At 46.9% G+C, this 21,898-nt stretch overlaps 1 protein-coding gene across 3 annotated transcripts in view; it reads left to right on the plus strand.

The window, feature by feature from the left end:
* nrxn2b (neurexin 2b) overlaps positions 1–21,898 on the plus strand; it is a 603,500-nt gene that overhangs the window by 552,761 nt on the left and 28,841 nt on the right. For all 3 annotated transcript variants that reach the window (XM_078281834.1, XM_071923519.2, XM_071923520.2), the window contains 2 exons: positions 5,126–5,297; positions 18,488–18,577. In XM_078281834.1, the coding sequence (XP_078137960.1) occupies positions 5,126–5,297; positions 18,488–18,577 (262 nt within the window). The remainder of the gene's footprint in view (positions 1–5,125; positions 5,298–18,487; positions 18,578–21,898) is intronic.

Genomic DNA, 21,898 nt, shown 5'->3' on the forward strand with positions numbered 1-21,898 from the left:
TCATTTTCCAGCCGAGAGGCGCGGGGGACGCTAAGGTGAAACGGGAGGACTAGATAATAGTAATCTGGATCCAAAATGGCTGCCGCCCCTTGGTCTTTGCCTCTTTCTATCCACCACAGACACTCGGAGCACGCTAAGTGAATGGACAGTGGCTGATTTAGCCGGCGAGGAGTCTGCACGTTATGCAACAGCTTATTTCTTCTTACATAACACTGCAGTTTCTGAGCGGAAGATTAGCCCCGCTATACTATTCTCCAAGTAGCAGATGCCATACCCAATCTCCTCATACTGGCACTATGCGTATATGTTGACAAGCTGATTATCCACATATAGCCATAATGACTCCCGAGGGGGAGATGCAGAGATACCATACGATGCTATACCAGGCTCGGGGTAGAGATGCCCGTGGGATATCTAACAGAATTATTCACCAACAACATCATTTGTAACTGGAAAAGGCACACTAATATATCATTAGTGCAGAAGTAGAGCTGGTATATAACTTGAAATGCTTGCTCAAGCTGCAATGCTGCTTGTATGAAATATTAAGATGCCCTACACTCTGTGTGTGTGTGTGTGTGTGTGACTGTCAGATGTGTGTGTGTGTGTGTGCAAGGCAGGAATTGATTGTTTTTCATTGGCCATCCAGTAAAAATCTATTTATCAGTCATTTCTCTGTCTGCGCTGCTACACTGGCTGATTCATAAGCTAGTAAATACTGGAAGTCGGGTGTAGTTACACTAGTGCGTCAAGGTGGGCTAAAGCAGATACCGGCTGTGATGGATCATTATTGGGGAAATGAGAAAGAAGCTGATGAATAGTTTGTATTTCCACCGCCCACAGGACTTTTTTAATATCATATCTGTCAAGCCAGATTCCTCGGCGTCAGCACATTCCTGAACTGGTCAGACAGGTTTCTATGCCGTTTCTCGAAGAATATCGGAGGCATGATGCAGCAAAATGCAAAACCAGCTCGAGCGATTTCAAAACGCGGCAACCGTATCTGTCAAAGCCTCGCCGAATCCTCCCCGCAATCCATCCGGCAGTTAGATCTCCGTTGTTTCTCCGCTGATTGGCTTGTTAGCTCAGCAATTTGGCACTTCAAATGGCGAAGTGTCAGATTTAGGAGGGGAAACGCGGGGAGACTTTCAGAAGACGGCGTCGGATCGAGACGGCGATGCGCGCAGAGGTTAGGGCTGTTGGGGGGTGTTATGAAAGAAGAACATCACAATTAAGCTGTCATCCGTGAGGAAACCAGAAAACAAATCCTTCAAAAATGCATTCACATTCTCCCTTTGTCTTTTTTTTTCACCCCCCCCTCTTCTTAATTGACTTTACCGGTGTGTGCGGCGGAGAGCGAGAACGCGATCTTGACATCTTCAAAAGGAGCTTTGATCTCAAAGCACCTTGAGGCCCTGGAGGATCATCAAGGTTCCCTCTGTCTTTTTATCATGCAGTGTTTCTCTCTGCCCCCTTTGCTCCTCCTCCTCCCTCGCTCCCTTCCTTTTCTGTTCGGCGTGATCAGCAAGAGCTCTCTGAGGCTGACTGATAACCCTGATACACACTCACACACGCACACACACACGTCGCACACACGCGCTCGCAGACGGCAGCCTCGGTCTGGTGCTCCTCATTCACATTCCGCCCTCGCCGACAGCGTTTACCTCAACACGCTCTCACACACTGCAAGGTCATGTTGAAATATTTCAGACGGAAATGTTCTCCATATTCTAGCTTCTCGTCTATGGCTGCTGCACAGAATTTTCCTTATATCTTTTGAGAATAAGGACGGAGAGACACTAATGAAAGGAATACACAAACTTTTTTTTGGCAAATAAGCTCTTTCATCAACTTACCGTTGCGCGATAAGCTGATCAGCAGTTTCTGCTCTGCGTGAAACATCTTTTTTGTTGTACCAAGATCTGGAATATTTGGCAAGGACAGCAATTTTGTGCTTGATTAGTTCAAGGAATCTGAGAGAAATCTTAAAGTGTGTTTCTATCTTAACTAGCATTCTGTCCTCATGAAATAAAATCCATAGGCTCAGTGCAACAAAACCAACCTGAAATGTTCTTTAAAGCCTTTTGAGCACCAGTTATGAAACTTGCTGCAGTTCCAGTCTGTAGGCATTTCCGTCACGTTGGGCCTTGTGTGGGATCTTCCTCACTCATACCATTAAACATCTTTGATTTGTTTAATTGAACTCAGTAACTGGATGGGATGTTGCCTTCCCCGGGGCGCTCGAGGTGTTAATCAGACGTTAATTGAAAACGCATCATAAATGCGGCGGAGTCCAAGGCGGACCGCCCAACCTGCGCCGCTGATTGACCCGCAGAAAGCAAACCGAGATGAGGTACCCTCCGGATAAAAGAGCGAAAACATAACATTATTATTCCCGACATTAGACGACAGTCAAAGCAGATTAAGGGCTGCTTAGCAGTAGTTTAGAAGCCGTGGTGTTTAAAGAGCAGTTAGGGCTTATTGTCAGTTACCTACCACTCCCTTCATTTCAATGTTGCAGGCTTGACTGCCCCCAGTCATTCGGGGATTATTTTTTTCCCCCTTCCGTTTCCAGAGATATTTTCGCTTAAGGGAAATGGCCATTAAAATGTCATTACCGCAACACTGAAATCATCTTTAAAAAAGCACTGGTTCCCAGCGGCTTCCCGGCGTAATGGGCTCGATACATTCCCTCAGCACCGGGAAGAACCCTAATGTTGCGGAACACAAATGCTAATCTCTCTGTAAATATCGCTCAAATTCGCTTTCCCTCCTGCTTTTTAGACGTAATAGCGCGGATTCATTCTGCTTTGCCCCGGCAAATTGAATTAATTCTCCAGGCAAAGGTGTTATGATTATTCTAAGCTTCCTAGCGCGGGGGCCGTAATGGAGATGATCCTGTCACTTCCGCATGCCTTTCGCTCACATTCTCCATTTTGTTCCTCTCGCCACCGCATCTCAGAGGTATCAATAGCTGAAGCTTTGATTACATTTTCGTCGGCGTGCTCCTCAGCGATCGCCTTCCGGCGCCGTTCGTATTCATGTCTCAGAATCAATGTTGGATCTGGACATGCATGGGGGGACCAGGCAGAGAGAGCGGCGGGGCCAGTCCATAACATGAATCGATTGATTAAGTGCCTAAGAAGCTGGAAGCACTTTGCCATTTGAGACGTTCAACCCCCCTGTGCAGAATGAGGTCATCTGCCGAGCGGTCCGTCAAGCTACCTCTCATAAGCAAGTGCAGGTCTTCCTTTAGTTTCTGATAGTCATGGAAGAGAGGGAGTGTGGTCAGTCTCAGATGTATTTGTTTACTGTTTAATATTAACGATGTGCGTTGATTATTCTGACGGTTCGATTGCATCTGATCTTCTGTTGATGGCATTAATCATGGCTACCAACGCTTCCACTTACGCCGCGGTTTGAGCACGCTCAATTAATGCCCTAATCGGTGCTGTCACCGGTGCATGTGGCCTTGGCTGAATACTATAACCACTTTTTGCTGCAGCAAAGAGTGGTTAGGATGCACATAAATTTGGCTGCGAATTATACCGCTCATTAACTTACTGTACAACCTCTGCACTTATTTACTCAATTAACTTGCTCCTTTAAGTTCCGTTAACATTCGGGTGTTTTATTTTCCTTTTTTAAATACTTAATCAGCCATGAATAATGGAAAGACCGCTGCGAGCTAAAGCCACACTTTCACCTCTGAATATCTTTGGCATATGGAAGGTGGCAGACTAAAATGCACATAGCTAATGAGATAATGGAATCAATGAGGTTGTCTCAGAAGCGCGGCTGCGGCGGGCAGATAGCGGCGCGCATCCGTGACCCCGTCTGCAAATGAGCTTGACCCGCCGTGTCAACCAGGAAGTGTTCCTGCCAATGGTCCGGGCACCAGGGCGCTGTGAATGGCAGCTACCGCTATGGGATGTTACGGCCGCGGAGAACACAGAGAAACAGAGGATTTACTGCGAGACAGAGAATTTGTCTCTAATGGTGCTGTCTGGTATGCACTCTGTCTGGTTCCTCTCTCTCTCTCTCTCTCTCCCCCCGTTCTATCCCTCTCTGGCAGACTGTAACTCTGTAAATGACTTTGACCTTTCCTGGGACTGAGGACAGGAACCACAGAGGGAGAGCGGAGGGATGGAGGGAGATGAGAGCAGAGTAGGCGGTTGACTGTAATAAACTCGAAGCAGTGGGAGGCTGTCAACACTAATAGATGGGAGAGGGGAGGGGGGTCACGAGGTTGATGAATACTAAAGGTGCCTGAGTCCTCAACAAGTAGTCTTTTCTTTACCAGGCGAGGGCTCGTTTGCGATGCTCGGGGCGTGATCAGACACCAGGGAGAGAGGGGGCTTGTTTGGTGACTCAAAGAATGAAAGAATGAGCCATAGGAGGACAATAACGAAGCAGACTTACCATGTGTATCAGCATGGATGCTTATGAATCGTACAGCCCCTCAATCGATGACTGGAATTGAATTGTGCGGCAGTGCAGTGCAACAGTAGCTGTTGGGTTGACAATTTGATTGCCACATGTAACGTACCCCCCTCCCACACACACACACACACACACACCACACACACACAGCATAATATAGGACCAGAAAATGGATCTTTAGGCTTGAACGTATGAAATGCTTCAAATCAGCAGTCAATCCTGCCTGTTGCCATTTAAGTCATGCATTCACATACATATACTTATGTAACATGTAACAACACACACACACACACACGTGACATAATGTAACAATTTACTGTACAACATGCTGCTTTGCACATATAGGCTACATTTGCACATATATGTTGTACATACATGGTTTATTTTTGCATTGGTATTTATTCTTTAGTTTTTATTCTCCTAATTATGTACATGGATTTGTGCTTTGTTTTGTCTATGTGTGGTGTCTTAAGTGTCTATCTGTCTATCTATCTATCTATCTATCTATCTATCTATCTATCTATCTACCTATCTATCTATAACAACTTTTTAAGAACCACAATCCTAACCCTAAAAAATTGGAGGGTTCTTTAAGTCTTCATGGTTCTACATAGAAGCCCTTGAAGAACCCTCCTTTTTCTCTGTGTAGCGGCATTCTCCTAACCGTGCCCTCCCTCCTCAGGAACGGGGAAAGATCGGCGTGATCTTCAACGTGGGAACGGACGACATCACCATCGAGGAGAGCGCGGTGATGGTGAGCGACGGCAAGTACCACGTGGTGCGGTTCACGCGCAGCGGCGGCAACGCCACGCTACAGGTGGACAATCAGCCCGTCATCGAACGCTTTCCCTCAGGTAGGAGCAGGGGGCCGAGCCCGGGGTGGGATGGAGGGATGGGGGGATGGAGGGAGGGAGCAATCAGCGGTGGGTTAGCGTCTTCAAGGATCGCAGGCTTGAATCCTGACACGAACTGGGGGAATAGAGTGGAGAGAGAATGAAAAGAGAGAGCTTTAAAAATAAAACAAAAGGAGCTACGGGAAATAAAAGTGATTATCCCGTAATTCAGCCTCCCATGTTCCACTGAATGTGCTATCTGTGACATTACGTGAGGCTTTATTTATCACGGCATGTATATTTAGGCTCGTATTATTCCGGGTGATTAAGTCATGTTTTGGACCGAAAGGCACAAAGAGCCGAGCAATGGTCCTCAGGCAAGCAATCTCCCATCTAAGAGGATCCAATTCTCTGCAGTGGGAGTCTACAACTGTAGCTCCTGGCACCGCGGAGCCGGGGTTGAATTCGGGTCAGCAGAATGTGAATATGCCAGTCAGGTATGGAGCTTCGTTGGGGCGCTTCACGCTGTTGAGGAAAGTGCAGAGGTGTTCATGCCCCGGCTCCAAGATAAACATGTTGTGAACACATTCGCACACAGGCCACACATGTAAAGACATTAAGAAACAGATACAAGCGCACACCAAGCCTCAGACACATGCAGACCATAAAGGAGGGCAAACACCCCGATGAGTCAGTGTCGGGAGCGTGCTGGTTCCCCTCTTTGTTGTTTAGCCATAATCACGGTATTCTATTTCAGCATGAATTATGAGGCTATTTTTGGCCGTGCAGAAGCTCTCACTTAATGTCTCTCTCTCCATTGTACTTCCCCTTTGTTCGTATTTTCTTCATCGTGGGTTTTTCAAAAGGAAGACATTTTCTGTTCCCGTCATGAGTTTGCATATGGTAAACACCGAGCTGGAACCGTGGCAAGGCAGCTCACACCGGCTGCCAGCGTAAGGCGTTAATGATGATATGAAAAAGAAATAATTATATAAAAATAGGCATAGGACTTCAGGGCTGTTTTAAATGCCTCAAGGCTATGAGACATGCACAACATTATGAAGCAATATAGATTGGTAACAGTATTTTTTCCCTTTACATACCAATGTGGATTCTGCATTGATCACGCCCTACTTGGAAGTCTCCATCCCCGCTGAAGCCAGAACGTTCCATCTCCATTATCTGAGAATGCGGCCCATGTATCATCATTGCGTTATGCAGCGGGAAGAGCTCCGCTAATGTGGCCGTGATCTTTACTCTAGTTGACATATAGACCGATGGGACAGTGACATTCTCTGTCACCGCAGTGATCCCGGACTCTGCGGCTTTGTTTTGGCATTGAGAAAACCATATTCTCTCGCTCATCCATCAGCCGGACCGAGGCGCATGCATCACCGCCAGAATAGCAAGCACCCGGCGACAGTTCACTCCTTCCCGTTTTTATTGTGATGGAAATGGGGCCCTTCTCGTGGCGGCATATGCTCCGAACAGGGGGCCCGCCAACCGACAATAGCGATAACAGCTCGGCAAACAACAGCAGAGCAGCCTGTTAGCATTGGCAAGTGGGTGTTGTCATCCAAATCTGTGTTTTGTTTCATCAAGAAACATGATTGCGGGGCCCATATCCTATTCTTTTTATTCCTCTTGCCTTCCGCCCTCCCCGGCGCCGCTGTCGCCTTCATCAGTCAAACATCCCGTTCCTTTTCCTCTGCCGATCAACAATTCAAGAGTTTTTTGTTGTTGTTTGTTAGTTTACTTGATGAGTTTCTCGTTTGTTGCCGCGCAACAAACGGGCTGGAGCCTGTGTGAAGTTTTTGGAGGTGGCGGGAGGTGTGAGGGGAGGAGATGGGCGGGGGCGTGGTTTGGTCGGTGCGCAGCATAGCTTTTATTCATTTATGTGAGCAAGATACACTCGCGCTAATTCGAGCGCCCCGCTTTGAAGGCTCCGCCGGTGTCGGCGTCTGGCGGGGCGGCGTCCCGGTGAAAGCGGAGATGTTGCACATTAGGAGAGCAAAACCTCCGATGGGACCGAGGCACAAAGGGGCGGAGGAATGCGCGGGGAAGAGAGGGAGTGAGGGATGTGCGTGCGGGTAACCTAACTGAGCCAGGAGGGTTTGCAGAAAGACAGAGTAGGGTTACGTTCTGTGGAGAAGAGTGAGAAAAAGGGGGAGCTCCCTCGCCGACACAAGCTCCTGTGACCCAAGAAGATTGAAGATTTTGAGATCCTATGATTCTCTAAAACGGGACAAAAAAGGTGGGAACACATTCAGACCTTCTTCATTTTCTCGACGCTCACGTTATGTAACATCCGCCCCGCATATCGTAGTCACGTCGTCCCACTGGAACGCTGTCAACATCTCAAAAATGTCCAAGTAGCCAAATCTAGAAGAAAATAGAGCATGTTTTCATGATGGGTATCTCCAGTGGGGCCTTCACTGAGCTACAGGTGCCACATTTTGACTGGTTCTTTCCACAAATCAAGGCGGTACAGTCTCTCTTTTGTTCCCAAAGGGACCGCAGCAACCCGCAACAGGTAGTCTCGCTGGGATGCCATCGCAGTTTTGAGTCCCGTCTAATGCTTTGTGCATACAGAGAGCTACATGTGGGACTCTGCGTCTCGTAGACTGCAGGCCAAGAAATGTAAACCCTCCCAGAGGAGGAGGAGGAGGAGGAGGGAGGGAGGGAGAGAGGGAGGGTGCAGATAAAAAGGGAAGGATGTAAAGCTGTCATCTAGCGCAAAAAGACAGTGAGGGAGCACACGCACTAACATCTCTCTTTATCTCTCTCTCTCTCTCTCTCTCTCTCTCTCTCTCTCTCTCTTTCTCTCTCACTCTCTGACACACACCCACATATTTACCCGCGCCCTAATTAAGTCCTCGGCCCCGCAGAGTAGGAATTGCGTTAAAATTGGAAGCGGTTTGCGTCGCTTTTCGTGAAAAGCGCCGGTTTAAGTCTTAGGCTCGCCGGCAGCAGGCTTATAAACAGCACGCCATGGAGAGGTGATGATTCGGACAGACAGGATGTTGACAGAAAACATGGTCGTCACAGGTCAGGCACATTCGACAGCAAAGCAACACGTCTCCTGATGTCCCGCGAAGTGATGTTTGTGGTCCCCGGGGAGTCAGTGCATGTGTGTGTGTGTGTGTGTCTCGGTCTGTGTGCCTATCTCTAAGAGCGAGAATGTGTGCGTCTATTTGAGTGCGTGACGTTGTGCTTGCTTGCATACATTTGTGCGTGGGTGCGTGAGTGTGTACAGTCATGCTTGTGTGTATGCGGGTTTGCGTTCATGTGCGTGCGTGTGTGTGCATGTGTGTGTGCATTTGACGGACAGAGAGCAGACAAAAAGTGTCAGAGGAGCACTGGGCCAGCTAATCCAGTGTGTCAGGTGTCCCCAGTGGGTCCCCGCAGCCCCTGTTATTGTCCCCCCCCCCCTTACACACACACACACACACACACACACACATACCTCCTCCACTCCCCAACATGGCAGACGGGCTCAATAAAAACATCAGTGTGTCACCCTGAGCGCTACAACCTGGCCAAGGAGAGACAGGCAGATGTTAACGGCGGCGCCACACGGGCCATTATTATACCATTTCACACCCGACCCCCCCCCCACCCACCCTCCCCACAGCACCCCCCCCCACCCCCCCACCCCACCCCAACTGATCAGACACTTGGAAAGGGAGGTCAGATTTTGCCTGGTGGGATCCTGCTACAGTATTAATCCTCCTCTTATTAGGAGCCAGACTCCCTTCCAGCAGCTTCTGCCTTCCAAAGGATTCAGACTAGAGGAAGGAGCTTCAAGGCAGTAGAGAAGGGAGGGGGGTTATGTGTGTGTGTGTGTGTGTGTGTGTGTGTGTGTGTGTGTGTGTGTGTGTGTGTGTGTGGGTGAGTGAGTGAGAGAGATTAGTGTGTATGCCTGTGAACGGGGTCCATTCTTGCATGTGCGCCTACCTTATCTCTCTCTCTCTCTCTCTCTCTCTCTCTCTCTCTCTCTCTCTCTCTTTTCTCTTGTCTTTCTATATGTCTTTTCTGCTTCCTTTTACACCCCCCCCCCTCCTTTTACACCCCCCCTGCTTCCTTTTACACCGCCCCTCCATCTCCTCATCATCTCCCATCTTCAGAAAGTGCTTCACATTAACTCTTTTTGTGATTATAGTAATTCACCGCAGTAAATTAGGACATTACGGTAAGAAATGAGCTTCTGGAACGATCCATCCATTTCCGATGGGCTTATGCCGCACTTGGCATTTGGACCCTACAGCAGCGCCTCCTGAGCTTTGGATAATCATTATGCATTTCACAATTGTAGTTATATCGTCCTCACGGCAGTCTATTGGCTGTGATTACCATATTTTGTTGCCTCATAACTGTGTTATTATGACCAATGAGAGCACGCAGTGTGTCGTCTCTCTTTCCCCACTCTCTACGTCTTTCCTCCTCCTCGCTCGCCAGTATTTACAGGCGGCAGATCAGCCATAAAGCTGTCATTCTGCTTTAGTTTCTGACTGGGCTGGAATTGAATAGAGTGGGGGGGGGGAAGAGAGAGAGGGAGAGACAAGTGATGCATGGATGGAGGGATGGAGTGCGAGGGCGAGAAAGGAGAGATGAGAGGCAATAGCACTCTACGGCGAAGTGCTGGGGATGCATTGCCGGAAAATGATGGATTGGCGGAGGAGATGAAGGAAGAGGGAAAGATGGAGAAAGAGAGAGAGGGTGGGAGATAGAAAGACAGAAAGAGAGGAAAGGGGGGGGGGCGACTTACAGTATGCATGCTGGAAGCTAGCTGCTGTCACCGCTCTGATGGATGAGGCTTTGCATGTTACTGAATAATAAGCACTGCACAAATTGGATTGCATCACAGCAGGGGAGATTACATATAGCCTATACAGTATGCACACACACACACACACACACACACACACACAGACACAAAGCACTGTTCACGAACCAGCAATATCTCCCTGACACACACTCAAATGACTTGAAACACACTACTTGAAATGCACTCAGACCCTACAACACTCAATTTTGAAGACACTCACACACGCACACACACACCACTTAATACAGATAAATCAAGGGCAGCGATGGAACAAGTCAAAGAGGAATGATAGACAAGCATAACGGAGACAAGGGAGAGAGGCAGAATAGAGGTAAAGTACAGAGGAGGAGGCCATTGTCGTTTCCTGTTTTCATCCTGCCAGGCATTTAGACGACAAGTGAGGCAGAATGAACACTGACCATTAGAGGGAGGAAGGCAGGAGAGGGAGGAAAAGTGAGCGAGACTTGGAATCAGAGAGCCAGAGAGAAGAGAGAGAAAGAGAGAGAGCCTTTGTGCCAGAGAGGTCAGCGCTGGCTCTTCCAACTGAGCTGTTAAGATGCTCTTACTCCTCGGATAAACGATCGGAGAAAAGGGGAACAGCGAGGCTCTCTGCGCTGCTCTTTCCTTCCTCCCACCTCTTTTTTTCTCTCTCTCTCCCTTTATGTTTCCGCTGTTTCTAGAGCCCGCCTTTGTCTTTTTTTTGCGCTCACAGAGAAAGAAAACCGACCGAGCATAAGCGAGGAAGATAGAGAAAGGAAAAGAGGCGATGTGAGGAGGGAAGAGGGGGGAGGGATATTCGAAGGAGCCCAGAAGATCAGCTCTCCTCTTCCCTTTGGCAAAAGCCATATAAGAACACTCAGCGGCGGCACTTAAAATGCCAGGGGGGAGAAGGCAGCAGGATTAGGGAGAGGGTCAGGAAAATGGCTGGAGGCATACGGACCTTTGCTGAGCGCGGACTGGATCGGAGCCCTTCTCACTTCACCAGCTCGGGCCTCCAAGCGAGAGGTATCGAAGCAACCCAATGTGACTTTGACGGTCCACCGAGCGGAACGGGGTAGACGGGCGTACGGGGGCGACGCGCGGGCCGCAGTCGTCAGAACTCGGAAGGCAAACATGTTCTGTATTTCCTTACATCCAGCAGTTCAGGGCAGAGCCACGAAACAAAAACCAGAACGCTCAGCGGGGCCGCAAATCCATCATGAAGACGAAGAAAGGCGTTTTCTGATGGCGTCGATGCACTGTTCTGTGGGCTTACGGTGTCGTTTTCACACCTAGTTGATTTGGAGCAGTTATTTCGAACCCCGGGGCGGGTTTCCTCCTTAGTTAGGTCTGTTTGTGCACATAAGAGCATAGAAAATCTAAAATAATTGGGCCGAGACCTTGTTGAGAGGGAGGTTTCTCAGTACATTACCAAACCAAACCCTGGAGCTCTTCATTGGACATGACACCACGGTCCGACCATGATCCCAACAAACTACAGGAAGCACTGGCGCTGGTGCTGATGCTCCATGTTGGTTTACCCCTAAGAAAGACCAAGTTTCTGACTAATGAAGGAAATGATTGCTCCCACATGGCTTTTGTTGATAAATTATGGTTTGCTTGAAATTTTGCCGACCGAACCAATGTGTAAATGTGGCAAAGAAACAAGTCGACCCCTGATTCAGACCAAAGTAAACTCACTATAGATTTGAAAAACGCCCTTAGTCTCAGTTTCATTTGAATTTTTAATATTGATCCCAGATGATCAATGACTGACCTTGGCCAGAGGTTGAATTTTTATTGCAGTCATTATACTAAGATGAAAGTAAGGAGAAAAAAAAGAGTAAGAGTTAAGTCAGCCGGCTCAGTCACTTGTCACCGATGACAATTCCCCCTCATTCTGTGGGTTCTTATTGGGCCTCTGGTGCTCTGTGACTTGTTCTGATTGGATCTTGCACAGTTGGAATGTATCTCCAATTATAGGCCTGTGGCTATGGGATGACGGAGGGAGAACAGAGAAATAGAGAGGAAAGTAATGATAAGGGGAGATAGAGAGTGAGAGAGAGAGAGAGAGAGAGGGAGAGAGAGAGCTAAGTAGAGCAGGAGAAGGAAAAGATTGCTTTAGGTAATTAGAGAAGTGACAACTTTGATTTCCACATGAGCAGGGGGCTCTCTCTCTCTCTCACTCCGACTGCCACCCTCGCACAAATCCACCGTGGCCGAGATGAAAGGTGGTAAGGATACTGTCGAAGCGGAGAGAGAGAGAGAGCGCGACAGCGAAAGAGAACTGTTGGATTGATAACTGCTGCAGAGATGAAAGATGAGGGAGCAGTTAACGGTGAAATATCATCTGTTTCAAATGCATGCCGACACGAGTAGTGGGCGATGTATTTACATTGAACAAAGGAAGGTGGTTGGCAGGTAAATCACAAATTTCTTCCCTGTGCATTGCACATTAAAAGAAAAACACAATTTGCCTGCAATCTTTGGCTTAAAGGACTTAAAATGGGAGACGCATTTGGCTGCACACGGTGTCATGGAGGGGGCGCCTCCTCTCTCCATCCACTCTCGAAAACACCCAGTGGATATGAGAGCAATCCATCTAAAGTTACCTAATGAAAAACAGAATGAGGCTAGCTTGACAGAGAGAGAGTGAGAAAGTGAAAGAGCGAGAGAGAGAGAGAGAAGAGGGAGAGCGGGGTGGCCAGTGGCCAATCGTCTCCAATGTAATCTCCATTCTTGTGGATGGATTTCCGATGTGGGTGTCCTGTACAAGGGCATCTGGCTGCCTGCAGAGCTACATGATATACAGTCGGCTCCTTGGAGAGTCTACGTCTTGTTCCACACACACACACGCACATGCACTTGCACACATATGTACACACACAAAAGCAGACAGAGAGAGAGAGTCTGACTCATACGCCGGAGAGCGAGAGCACGGCCTCTATTGCGATGTCCGCTAAAGTCCAACTCTCCCAGACACGGAAACAGACACTCGACACCGCCGGCACGCCACGCCAGTCTCTCGTCCGTCCTCCGCCTGGCTTTGTGTCTCCCCGAGGTGCCAGTCAATCAATGTGCCCTTGCCCTGCCCCTGGCACAGCAGCTGCGATGCCCGGCCTGGACGGGTCCCACCGACGCCGCGAATCCAGCCGATGCTCCAGGCGCCCAATCTGGGGCGCGGGAGCAGGACGGACAGCTTCTTGGCTTCCGGAATCCACAGGTCTCGCGGTGTAGAAATCTAACTCCCCCAGGATACCGCCACCGTTTCAGGACGGACAGTCCAGGTCTCTGGGGCTCCGGAGCCGCAGGCATACTGGCTGGGTGTCCAACCCCTGCTACAGACCACGTGACTAGGGTGGATAAGAGGTGTTCAGTGTGTATCATTATGGTAGCTATGTTTACATGCCCACAGTACTCTGGATAGTGGCTCCTATCTTATTCTGGATTGGCTCTTTAATAACCAGCTCTCAATTATCCCTGTATCCACAAAGCTGCAAATAAACAGAACTTCTGCCTATCTCTGTTCTGCCACAAATGATTTATCTATGAAGTAAGCTAATTACAGCTTCAACAAATGCCTTAACTAAATTGCTATTACGCTGCCGTCTGTCATCCAAACTACCAAGAATGTTATTGTCTTTCACTATAGAGAGACACAATTCATGGGCATTTAGATATGGCTTTTAGATCAATCATAAATAGTTCAAAGTTAATTATTAATGACAAAAGTCATATGCTTCGACAGCAGCGAGCCACTCTTTGACTCACTAGTTTATTTTCCCTCCATCGCATATCAGATTTCATCGAGCGGCAGGTCCGATAGCATTGTATCACCGTCTTTCAAATCAAGCGGAGGGAATAGTCTTGGGAATGGAGCGAGTGCGATAATGGCGGTGTGGGAGAAGAGACGGGCCCAGCTGTTTAATCTATCCCCCCCTATTCTCATGCAGAGCAGGCGTCAGCTGGCGGGGAGGGGAGCGAGAAGGGAAAAGTTTCGCTCGTTCACTCAGAATGACTTATTTCTCCAAGGATCTGAGAGCAAACAGATGCAGACAAACAAGCAGGACACGGAGGAATGTAGATTTTCCCAACGCTGCAGTGTAGCTCACGCAACAACCTGTCCAACGGAACGGTGTGGCTGTACATCCGTTTTGGCTGAAGTCATATACCTCAGTTCCATTGTTTTCTACCCCCTCGTCCGTCTTTGGTTTGTTCCGACGTGGCATTTTCCAATTCCCTGGGTAGGTACACAAATCAGGGCGAGGTGGGGTTTGTTGACCCAGCGGTTATGTTTTGGTTGTTGATGAGGTTGTTGTCACTCACTCGTGTTTGTCAGGGAAAGAACACACACACATTTGCATATTGTACACACACACTTTGTTCTTAGCACTTAGTCAAAGTCTCTAGGTTTGTGTGTGTGAGCGGGAGGCAGGAGCACCATGTTAAAGCCCAAATTCTTCCTGTTCCAGCAGCATAGATGTGGCAAAAATAATCATCAGAGGTGGTAATGGACGGCATGACCTGGTTCACAATGTACCACGTTTAATCTCCTCGTAATAAAGTCATTATGTGCCTGGGAAATGGAGAAGGATGGAGGGAAGAGGTGAACAGAACGAAGGGAGGGATGAAGGGAACAAGGGAGGGAGACGAGGAAGGAAGGAAGGAAAGAGGGTATCAGGGATGAATGGAAGAAAGAGGGAACTGAGAAGGAAGGAAGAAGGAAGGAAATGAAATTGGGGCGGAAGGAGGGAAGGAGAGTGAATTGGGGAGGGATGGAGGAAGGAAGGAACAAATGAAGGAGGGAACTGGGGAGGAAGGAATAAAGGAGGGAATTGGGAGGAAGGAAGGAACGGGATGAGGGATAGATGAAGGATTGTACAGGAACGAGGGGGGGGATATAAGGAAGTAAGGAGGGAATTAAGAAAGAAAGAGGGGGAATTGGGGATGAAGGCAAGAAAGAGGGATGAATGGAAGAGAGGTGGATGTGAGGAGGGCCGAAGGAAGGATAGAGGAAGTGGAGAAAAGGAAAGGAATGAACAGAGGAAGGTGAAGGAGGGTAAAAGTCGGAACGGCAAACAAATCCATTTGAACCGCATCTACCCGTGCTGCGTGTCCGGTCCGCACCGTCTAACAGCGGCCACTAGAGGGAGAACTGCATCCCTCCCATAGACGCCCATTCTGAGCTATGAGTTGGACAATGAAATGAATTCTTCTCGGGATTAAGTTACTGTATGCGGCCGCCTTAGGACCGCACTTTTCCCTGCCGCCATGCGATTCAGAGAAGAAAGTTAGAGGAGGGAGAAGATTTAGGAAGGATTTTGTGGGAGAGAGAGCAGCAGCAGCAACAGCAGCAGTAGGAGGAGAGGCACACACACACCAGGATTGATTCATCTCACTAAGGACTGCTGCCTCCCACCATTCCTCTTCCTCTCCGCTGTCATTATGATCGCCTTTTCTCTGCATCTGCACCCCCACCCCCCCATTCTCGGCCTCTCTCATTCTTACGGTCGGATTTGCGTTTTCCCTACACCTCTCTCTCCCTCCATCTGTCTCTGTCTGTCTCTTTCTCTCTCTCTCCCATCTATCTCTCCATCTCTAATTCAGTGATTGCTGCGGAGCACCGATGTGATCTTTAAAGAGGGGGGTTGTGAGTGGCACACTGTAATTGCTGCGCTGGCTTTGCAGCGGGCTAATCTGAACGAGCGTTACCTGGCAAATCTCGATGCAGTGTGAAGTGCCCTTACACACACATGCACACACACAGTTTTCTCTCTCTCTCTCTCTCTCAATTCAATACAATTCATTGCCACGGCAGGAGAAAAACCTATGTTGCCAAAGCAATTTACAGGACTCTGGAATTATAGGGAAACCGCCAACTAAATGCGAATCAAAGCTGCTTATCAGAAGTGGGATTCAATCCACTGACAACTAGTGCAATAAGAAAAAAAACACTTACTTATCCCTCTATTTCCAGACTTTTCACACCCCATGTAGGCTCGATTGAGGTGTTATTATCGGCGTTAACAGCCAACTAGTAACAATTAACCAAAAATCAATAAACATCAGCGCTATTGGCAATGGCACAATAAGGAAACATCCAATGACAATTCAGCTGCTCCATTCTCTGCCTATCTCTCTATCTGTTTCCCTGTGTACATGCATCTGCGAGGCGGCTCCCACCCAGATGAACAGCTATATGTGCGGCATATGAACGACTGCTATCACACGTTCCGCCCGCCTGTCCACCTCCGCCGTCTGCGTCCATCTGCCATCGCCCATTCATTCCTCCCTCCCATCTTCCCCTTCCTTCCTCCTTCCTTCCTTCCCACTCTTCTTTCTCCATTCGGTTCTCATTATCTTGTTTCGCCGAGGCTTATTGTGCCACTCTCTCCCATGCACACACAACAACTGTGTATGTTCACGTACACACACACCTCCTCAGCCTGTGTGAGGCTGTACTGCGCAGGCAGGCGTGGGTAGAGAGACCCCTGGGGAGCGGAACGAGGTACTGCAGAACTGAGAGGTGGTCTATTTTAGAGCATTGCAGCAGCAGAGAACAGAGGGAGGGGGGGAATGGAAGTATACTAGTTAAGATGTGGCGCGTACTTCTGCGTCTTCTGTCTGCCGTTTAGCCTCTGGTCCCAAACTCCCCCTCAGTCTTTAACCCCAGCCTTCTTGCAGTTATTAACCTTAGACCCCAGCTGATAACTTCAGCCACTTTCTTCGAGCCAAGGGGTTCTCAAACGTTTTCATGTCACGAAAACCCCCAAAATAGACACATATTAGAGCCCCGGACCCCCATTTGATAAGGTTTTGATTCCAGTCCCTGTAACTTTAGCTAAGCATGATGGACTTGTCTGTACTCTCTGCTGTAATTGACCTTCTCCGGTGTTTATACCAGTTAAGAACTCATGAAGAAATAGCTGAATATGAGCATCACTTCAGACGGCGGTTTGGCCTCCTTTCATTTTGCTCTGCTAGGCTTTCCAAGCATGAGGAGTTGCTGGCTGATCGGGTGTCAACATCTGTCTCCGTCTACCCATAAAAGCTTGTGTTCTGGGGTTTGTTCTTGTAGTTGGTTCAGATTACGTTCTCACTCCTAACGAACCGCACCGCAGTTCTTTCCCTATTTGGTGCCGCCGAGTTAAAATGCCGGCGTTCTCACCTGCCCAAACAAATCAAACTCTGAGTTTGAATAAGCTGCTCCAAACATGCTTAGTGTGAACGCGCCCTTAGTATTGAGTCACTGTCTGCGCTGTACCTGCTGAGAGTATTCCTCATTTTTTATGGGGACACCCCCCTCTCAGCACCCTAGGGATTCCTGGACCCCACTTTGGGAACCACTGCCCTCGCGTAGCTCTCGGTTTTTAACCTATATTGCGCAGCGATAGTCACTGGGCACAGACAATAAACCCTTAATTAAGCTTCTGGCATTGCCACGGCATTAGACTTCATCAAAGCCCAGGGTGGCCACCATCCGCCCTCACCAGCCCCCTAACTCTATAGATAGTGCCGGAGATGTACGCAGCGCGACCCCGAGGTTGATTGAAGTGAAGTGAGGGATAATAAGTTTGCGCAGCGGCGATGAGACGTCTTTGACACGCTGATGAAGTGATGCTAATTGCCGAGTGCCAGTGAGGAGCACTCAGTTAATGCGTGGGGAAAAAAGAAGAACCTGAGCAAAATAGAGCAATGGCAGTTTCATTGAATACCTTTTTTTTATTTAGTTGACGTGTAAAAGTCTGATTCAAAATGAACTGAGGCTCCACTGTGGCATAATGCCGTCCTGTTGTGGGATACAGAAAATGGTGATTTGCTAATCAGCAACTCTTTGTGTGAAACGGGAACTGAAAATTGTCTTCCTTGAAATAACCATGAAATGTGTTCTAATACTGTGTGATTATCTCATGCTGATATGAAATAACAATGCTTTATTCCTGACATTGAGATGGATTTTTTTTTCCTGTTTTATTCATTCACAGTGTAACAATGCTGCTGTTAAATAATTGCTGGTTCTGTGTTTGATTTTTTGGCTTAATTTTCTTCATTACTGCTAATGCATTTCTAAAGTGTATTCACTTTCCGAATAGCTGTCATAAGTTAGTCATTCTACAAATGTAATCGTACTATATCTAAATAATTCATAAATATGTTTAACTTGTTAGTGTATTAAAAACCTATCATTTAAACCCAAGGTAACTAGAATGCTGTTAACTTGTCTAACCAAACAAACCAGCCCACAAAAACCTCCTCGAGTTCTTCCTGTCCTACCTAAAGCTGATTTAAAGTACATAACCTGCTAAACATTTGCCATGTTGCCCTTTTCTTCTAACCTCTAACCTTTCAACTTCCAGATTTTTTTGTAACCTCTCTTAATTTGTCTTCTCCAAATTTCTTAAAGGGAACTTTGATAATGAGCGCCTGGCTATTGCTAGACAAAGAATCCCATACCGACTCGGTCGGGTAGTTGACGAGTGGCTACTCGACAAAGGTAATAAAATCCCTTTAACTCCACTAATGATCTAACCGCCTAACCTACCGTTAACCACCGCTCTGGAGGAGGTGCAGTGCCACATAACAAGGGTGAATGTGATTGGCTCTTTCACAGAACTTTAGGTCCCGCCCCCCCGGTGTAACAAACCTAACCATGATTGGCTGATAAACCATAAAGTCATTCCCTTAAATTATTCTGACTATCCCTTGATTACTGAAAATTAACCTATAAAACCATACATTGTTGATTGATACATTGTTTTTTGAGCACATATCACATATCCACATAACTATATTTTGCATTCTAGCTCAAACAGTTGAATCTAGTCACTGTGCAATAATTGGCATTCATGTAAAAGGAACTGACATTATATATTTTCAAATGTTAGCGTGATACTGTAGCACTGATAGGCAGATACCAAGGGGACCAAATCCAAAGCACCTTAAACTGGGGCTGCATCTCTTCAGAGTATTAACCCCCAAATAACCCCGGCATAACCCCCTCAGTAACCTGGACACTTGTAAATAGACTATTGATTCCGTCTGCTTCTTTCCTGTGTCTTTTGTTTGCTGAATGTGAATTTGCATTAATTATGACTATTTAATCATTCATGAAACCGGAAAAAAAAACTATCACTTTACTACTGGATTTCTAGAGAAATAGAAGCCCTATGAAAGTCATTAAAAGTTAAAGGGACTGTTGCAGTGTTTGTTCAGTAATCAGTCTACACACATGTCACCATGCGGGCGTTACTTTCCGCCCCAGCGTTACGCCTAATCCAGGACGAGTTTCCGAATGTGGTCCGATCAAAGTGATGATTCTTTAACCCTTTGAGTGCCAAACGTCCCAACCTCTTTGTCTGTGTCTTGTGCTGTGTGTTTGTGCTGCTGAAGGTGGTTGATTCTTCAAAAAAAAAGAATGAAATAAAACTAAGATAAATCACAAGGGAGCTGTGTCTCAAAACAGTTGTCATGGCACAGTGAATACATGCCAAACACTCATTTCTTATGCATTTCTGTGCATATTGTGAATTCTGGCAAAGGTTTGCAAATCAGGGAGCAGGAACTAGAGCGCACAACATTTGGTAGTATAGGGAATATTTAACTAGTTTGGATATAAATATACATATTCATATCCACATATATAAATGGATGTTTTGGTGATATATATATATGAGACTTTACAGTAAGGTCTGCATTTGATTTTCTGTTTGCATAAGAAATGTATCGAGATGGTTATGAATCAAGAAGAGTTTTCATGCATTAGCCGATTAGCTTTAGGCGTTCCTTTTGAAATGGTATTGTGAAATGATAACGAATGCAAGGATGAATTCAAAAGACGCAAATTTGTCACCAAGAGCCAAATGAAGTATTCATGTGACAGACGAACAAGATAAACAGAACGCTTGCATATTTATTTCATGAAAACAAAACAATCAGTGCATTCATCTTGAGATCCTATAAACTGACTTTTCTGCTCTCCTCCATCGCATAGCAAAAGCACTCCAGCTGAGAGTAGTTAAGACACAAATCAGAATTAAAAAGGCTTGGGAGATGAAAGTTGAATGAAAAATTGGATCAATAAAAAATGACTTACCCACTTATGAAATGATTTGTGCGTGCTATGAAACTCTAAAGAGAATGAGCTTGAAATTGAATGCATTATTCTCTTTCTTCTATAGTTTGAAATGACTCCACATCCAATCATTTAGAGAGCAACGGGACACTAGGAAGAACAAACAAACTCTTAATGCCAAGCCATCAAATGTGCAAGTGATGGCTTTGATCAGGGTGCATATTCATAACAATATGCAAGGAGCCTTATTTGTTAATTTCATAAGAATGGGATTCACTAATAAAGTATTATACACACGTCATAAGGACTTACGAGGCAAAGCGGTTTTGGAACAGATACGGTTTGTCTAAGATACTAGTCCAGGCAGACGATCACGTTATATGCGGAAGGAGAATGAGGGAGCTGGAGCAGGAGCAAGTAGCGGACACTTCTGGGCTCAAAGGGTTAAAGGCCGTTTGTTGCTTTGATATGGAAACAGCTAGAGCTTAAAGATAAGAAACCTCTAAGCAGAATCTAACCACCTAACAGCAAATCAAACTTCACCCACACTAACCGCTGAGGGCTTCTCTCGTGACACCCCCACCCCACCTCCCACCACTAGCCGTAAACTGTACTGAAGCTGTTCCACGAGAAAGATTACGGCAGAAGACAACAAATTCAGGAAGCCCTCAGTTCTAACCCTGTTATAAATGATTTTTAACATTTGAACACAATTGGACCTGGATGTCAATTTTTTTGGAAGAACTTGGACAGGTTGCGAAGATCGTTCAAAAAAAGCCTTTTGGGACAAAACGAAAATAAATAGCTAACTAAGTTCTAACCCCTTCTAAAAGAAAAAAAAAGTGGTAACCGATCCTTTTCTTCCCCCCTGACCCCCTGTCTCCTCTTCCCTGTAATGCAAAACTCAGAGGGTTAAAACAAACCAAATAACTGAACACCAAATTCAAAAATGTTGTACCTGCTCTTGATCATTTGGAATGTGCACACCAAATACTACTTGAATGCCTCTTTGAGCATAAGAAATAAAATAAAGGTCCCTTTAACATTTATTGTTTTCACTACCAAGGAACTGGAACGTCTTCATGTTTAAATGTTTTGAATGTTTTGAATATTACTGTGCTGTTTGCCATTTGCTATGCAGGATGAATGGTGTCTTCTTGTGGTGTATGTGCTGTATGAGAGTTGCAGATTGCGCGGTATACAGCCTGGATCATTCCTCTTGTAACACCGGACCTCTTTACGGTCTTTGGTAATGGCCCAGGCTGTATTACCTATATGGTGATTCGGTCTCCAAACTATTCCAGTGTCTTTGGTGATCTTATTACCACAATGCCTCGGAGGGTCTTCAGATGTTTCGGAGCTCTTGACCAGAGCGAACAAAACCCTCAGCCCCGTGGGTCTCCTCTCCCCATTCCTGCAATGTTTCGTCAATTCTCTAAAACTCGAGCATGGATAATCGACAGTTCTCTGCTTCCAGATCCCATTCGTACGATAACAAAGCCGTGGCTTAAGATTCAGACTCCCGACTAATGCGCCACTGTTCTCGCGTGGATTTCAGCGGACAGAAACAAAGGGAGAACACTAATCGCTCACAATCGCTCGCAAACCAGCGTTTTAGTCACACTACAATGCAATGGGAAGCGCCGGAGCCAGCAGCGTCCTAGAAGAGAGAGCTGTGCTGTGGCATTGTGCGGTGGCACCGCGTCTCAGTGTGAAGCCCTCGTCCCATCTCCCCAGCAGAGT

The sequence above is a fragment of the Centroberyx gerrardi genome, chromosome 23 (genome assembly GCF_048128805.1).
Source record: "Centroberyx gerrardi isolate f3 chromosome 23, fCenGer3.hap1.cur.20231027, whole genome shotgun sequence".
In the NCBI taxonomy this organism is placed as follows: Eukaryota; Metazoa; Chordata; class Actinopteri; order Beryciformes; family Berycidae; genus Centroberyx; species Centroberyx gerrardi.